Source organism: Sphaeroforma arctica (assembly GCF_001186125.1).
Source record: "Sphaeroforma arctica JP610 unplaced genomic scaffold supercont1.570, whole genome shotgun sequence".
Taxonomy (NCBI): Eukaryota; class Ichthyosporea; order Ichthyophonida; genus Sphaeroforma; species Sphaeroforma arctica.
In genome coordinates, this window is record NW_014039988.1 from 2011 (window position 1) to 6881 (window position 4871).

The 4871-nt window shown below is 42.7% G+C and overlaps 1 protein-coding gene across 1 annotated transcript in view; it reads left to right on the plus strand.

Annotated features, from left to right (window-relative positions):
• Positions 1-93: 93 nt before the first annotated feature.
• The window catches only part of SARC_07295 (hypothetical protein), a gene marked incomplete at its 5' end in the record, with an annotated part of 14759 nt that continues 9981 nt past the window's right edge, over positions 94-4871 (plus strand). The window contains 5 exons of the mRNA XM_014298764.1: positions 94-223; positions 725-809; positions 2140-2405; positions 3660-3805; positions 4490-4605. Coding sequence (XP_014154239.1) covers positions 94-223; positions 725-809; positions 2140-2405; positions 3660-3805; positions 4490-4605 — 743 coding nt within the window. The remainder of the gene's footprint in view (positions 224-724; positions 810-2139; positions 2406-3659; positions 3806-4489; positions 4606-4871) is intronic.

The window sequence follows — 4871 nt, forward strand, 5'->3', positions numbered from 1 at the left end:
ATACATACACACATACATTCCTGTATTCATCCATGCACGCACCCCTTCCCCCTACACCCACCACAGAGTGGTGACATTAAGCAGTACATGTTAGAATCGCGGATGCCCATGGCGTTCCTGTTTGTGCTGATGGGCGAGTTTCTGTTGATTTTGGTGGACAGAGGCATCTATCTCAGCAGAAGCTTGCTGGCTAAGGCTATCCTCCAGTTATTTGTGTGCATAGGTGAGTGAGTGTTCGAGTGCGTCTATATGCAATTGGTGTACATTCACATGTCAGATCTGTATGTGTATGTGTGCGTGTTTTATGGTTTTAGGGTTCTTGGGTTTGTGCAAGTGTATACCATACCCTGTTCAGTGTATGAGTATGTGTGTGTTAATATAATGTTCTGCGTGTCTCTGCTGATTGGTGGACCGGTGTATCTATCGCAGCAGGAGCCTGTTTCTCACGGCTATACCTCGGTTGTTCGTGTGCATAGGTATGTTTTCTAGTGCTAGTATGTGAATGGTTTACTGCTGACTACCACGTCTGCAGGTATGCATACATAGTACTAACCACACCCCTATTCATACATAGTACTAATCACACACGTGTTGTCACACAGCACTAACCACACCCCTATTTGTCCATAGTACTAGTGAGTTTTATATTGTTACATAGTAATAATGACTTTCATATTGTTACATTAGTACTAATCCCGTTGTGCATATTCTCTTTGTGACTCAGGCATTCACTTGTTTGCCTTTTATTATCTGCCACTGGTTTTGCGAGGACAAACCGTGCCAAGACTAAGTGCGCCCGTCACCGTCTGGTACGTTTTCTTCTGGTTTTGATACGTATACTCATCTGTCTGGTACGTATTAATGTGTGTTCGATACGTATGCGTGTCTGACTGGTATGTCTATTTGTGTCTATGATACATATTCGTTACTGACTGATACGTATTCCTGTGTTTCAAATGTATACTCATCTGTCTGGTACGTATTATTGCGTCTTTGATACGTATACGTGTCTGTCTGGAATGTTTATTTTTATCTATGATACATATTCGTTTCTGTCTGAAACGTATTCCTGTGTGCTCGAAACGTATTCCTGTGTGCTCGAAACGTATACTCATCTGTCTAGTATGTATTCATGTGTCCTCGGTACGTATTTTCCTCGCGTAGTCAGTGTTTCTTCGACCTATTGTCGTACAGAATGCGCATACATGTACTGGACTATTCACACACTTCAACACCCACATACGAACAGTCACACACACCCTATAGCAACAGACCCACTGTCACATATATACTATCACTTGTGCACTTGCTAGTTTATATACTTGTGTGCATCTACGCTCGCATACACCCTATAGCAACAGACCACTGTCACATATATACTATCACTTGTGCACTTGCTAGTTTATATACTTATGTGCATCTACGCTCACATACACCTTATAGCAATAGACCTACTGTCACATATATACTATCACTTGTGCACTTGTTAATTTATATACTTATGTGCATCTACGCTCACATACACCCTATAGCAACAGACCTACTGTCACATATATACGATCACTTGTGCACTTGCTAGTTTATATACTTATGTACATCTACGCTCACATACACCCTATAGCAACAGACCCACTTTCACATATATACTATCACTTGTGCACTTGCTAGTTTATATACTTATATACATCTACGCTCACATACACCCTGTAGCAACAGACCCCCTGTCACATATATACTATCATTTGTGCACTTGCTAGTTCGTATACTTGTGTGCATATGTGCTCAGCTCATATACGTTTCCCCGCAATACCTACTTGCGTGATTGACTCTAGGGACACTGATGTTTGCTGTCTGGCATGACACTTGCACATATGCACGTACATGGACACTCAAACGACAGTCAGCCGAACAAATCAACACGATTCAATGCATACGTTCTAATATGTATATACACTCACTCACTCACTCACTCACGCATGCACTCACTCACTCACTCACTCACACACACAACCTCACCTCCCAGGTACATCTGCAAGTGTGTGTATCTCTACGCGTCATCAACCCATTTCATATCCGTTCTAATACGTACACACACATACACACACACATATATATATTTATATTTATATATCCCTGCAGGTACATCTGCAAGTGTGTGTATCTCTACGCCTCAGGGCTTCAGCTCAGGCATGGCTACCCACGATATCTGCTGCGGGGGTGGTTGAACGGCCAGTACCGTCTGCTGGACGATATGATGTTCCGAGTGTATCGCATCATTCCGTTTGTGTTTGAGACCATTTCGCTTATGGACTGGATCTTCACCCCCACCACACTCACGCTGTTTGAGTGGTGGAAGCTGGAGGAGATCCTGTACAACCTGTTCATCAACAAGTGCCGTTATGTAGGTGGGTGGTTGAAGAGAGAGGCGTATGTCTATGTGCACATTTATCTGTAAATGTATCTGTATTTGTGTCTGTAAATGTATATGTATCTGTATGTGTATGTGTTCTGAATGTGTATGTGTATGTGTATGTATATCTACAAACCCGATTATATTTGTATAATGGCTAGTCCTTCTATTTAGACTTGTCCAGTCTACATCTATACACCGGGAGAATGCACCTACAAATCAGGATTGTGATGTGGAGGATACCTACTCGGCCCTCTTTTTGCGGTCAGTGGTCTTGGTTGGATGATTTGTATCTACCCCTACCCTGATATGAAGCCACCCGTATATATTTGACGCTATCACCCCCCCCACACCCCCTTTATCTCTCACTCTCTCTCTCGTAAAATCCCTATTTATATACGTGTATATATGAGTTTATATACAAGTATGTATTCGTCTCACATCGCGTGTTCTGTTCAAGACATGTGATCGATGTATATGAGTTATACCAGGGTTTAGTATACTTGATTATACTGGGTTTTAGTATATTAAATTATACTAGGGTTTAGTATACTCAATTATACTAGGGTTTCAAATACGTAACTATACTAGCTCGGCTCCTATAGCCTGCTCCTATGCTCCTGTATGTATTCGATGTGCAGTCAGATTCCCTCCCATTTGCGTTTCAGGGTTTAGGGTTTTAGGTCGAGTGTAGCTTTAGGCACAATTTCAGCGGAATGCGATCTTTGATGTTACTTCCCCCTTGGCGTGTGACACCATGACATGTTGTCGCTATCCCTACTACTCTGACAATCTAGCACCTGCACCTGCACCTGCACCTCTGATTTAGGACTTGCACCTGCACCTCTTATTTAAGACTTAGAGAATAAGATCGCGTACTGTGTGAGAAGTGGTGCATTGGACACTTTGAAACTCTGACAACTTGACACCTGAACCTGAGCCTCAAATCCAGGCTCGGATAAAAAGGACCGGTTACTGGAGGAGAAGTGGATTTGACTTTTAGACACGTTGGCACTCTGACACGTTCTCCTTGACCTTTTAAATACTAACAATGGCAAAATTGACACTATGGTTGTGCACCTTGACCTCAAACTTACGACTCGAAAAGAGGACCGGCTGCTGGGTGGGAAGTACATATATGGACACTTTGACACTCTAGCACCCCCATCCCCCCCCTGCGACACGCTAAACCTTATATTATACACTGACACACATGACACTACAATTGCACCTGAATCTCGAATTTTAGGACTCAGAAAAGAGGACCGGCTGCTGGGTGAGAAGAAGTCCTGGCTGAATAAGCTGAGCATGGGGTGGACCCTTCTGACAGGCATTGTGCTGCTGCTGTGGTGTCCGTTGCTGATTGTGTCACTCAGTCGCGTGTCTTCAATTCCGGTATGACCTCTAGTTAGAGATGCGCGAGTATGTGACCCATTAGCAGTACGTGTGGAAATAATCTTTCCAAGGTGAATGGAGACTGTGTTAGCGTAATGCGGGTCTCCATTTGGGTATGATCCAAGACATTCAATAGTGGTTTACGTCTGTATTGGGATCATACAGATCTAGTCGAGTATGATCCAAGACATTTGTTAGTAGTTTACGTCTGTATTGGGATCATACAGATCTGGTCAGGTATGATCCAAGACATTTAATAGTAGTTTACGTCTGTATTGGGATCATCCAGATCTAGTCGGGTATGATCCAAGACATTTAGTATTAGTCTAGGATCATACAGATCTAGTCGAATATGATCCAAGACTTTTAGTAATAGTCTAGGATCATACAGATCTAGTCGGGTATGATTCAAGTTGCCTTTCCCTTAGGTGTATGACATGTCTGTGTCACTCACTCTCTCGCTCTTCTGACCACGGCGTGTTTGTTAGTAGTCCACTCTCGACACCTTAAAGCACCAGAACCCCCAAATTTACTCTGTTGTATGTTGTCCTATTTGTCCTCCCTCCCGTACCAACATCTCTTTTAAAGCCCACTTTTGAAATCTTTCCGCAATAGACCCCCCCTCCCCCCATTTAATGCCTCCCGTTAGTAGTCCACTTTACTTCTGATACCTTTGCGCAATAGACGCCCCCAGATACTGTGCTGATGTCCTTCAAAGTGAGCAGTGAAGAGCTGTGGCAGATTTCCACAAACGTTGACGACATCCGCCCCGTTTCCTCAGCCCAGTTTGAGATGCTCGAGTATGTGAAAGGTCAACCGTATGCGTGGATATAAATAATGTGTGTGCCGAACTAGCTGTATGTGTGTGTATAAGCACGTATGTGTGTTGAAATAAGCAATGTATGTCTGTAAACTTGTGTGACAAAGCAGCGGTATTTGAGCAGGTAAACACATTGTAAACGTAAATGTATATGTATATGTATATGTGTATGCATATGTATAGGTATAGGTATAAGTATAAGTATATGTATAAGTCTATGTCTATGTATGTGTATATGTATATGTA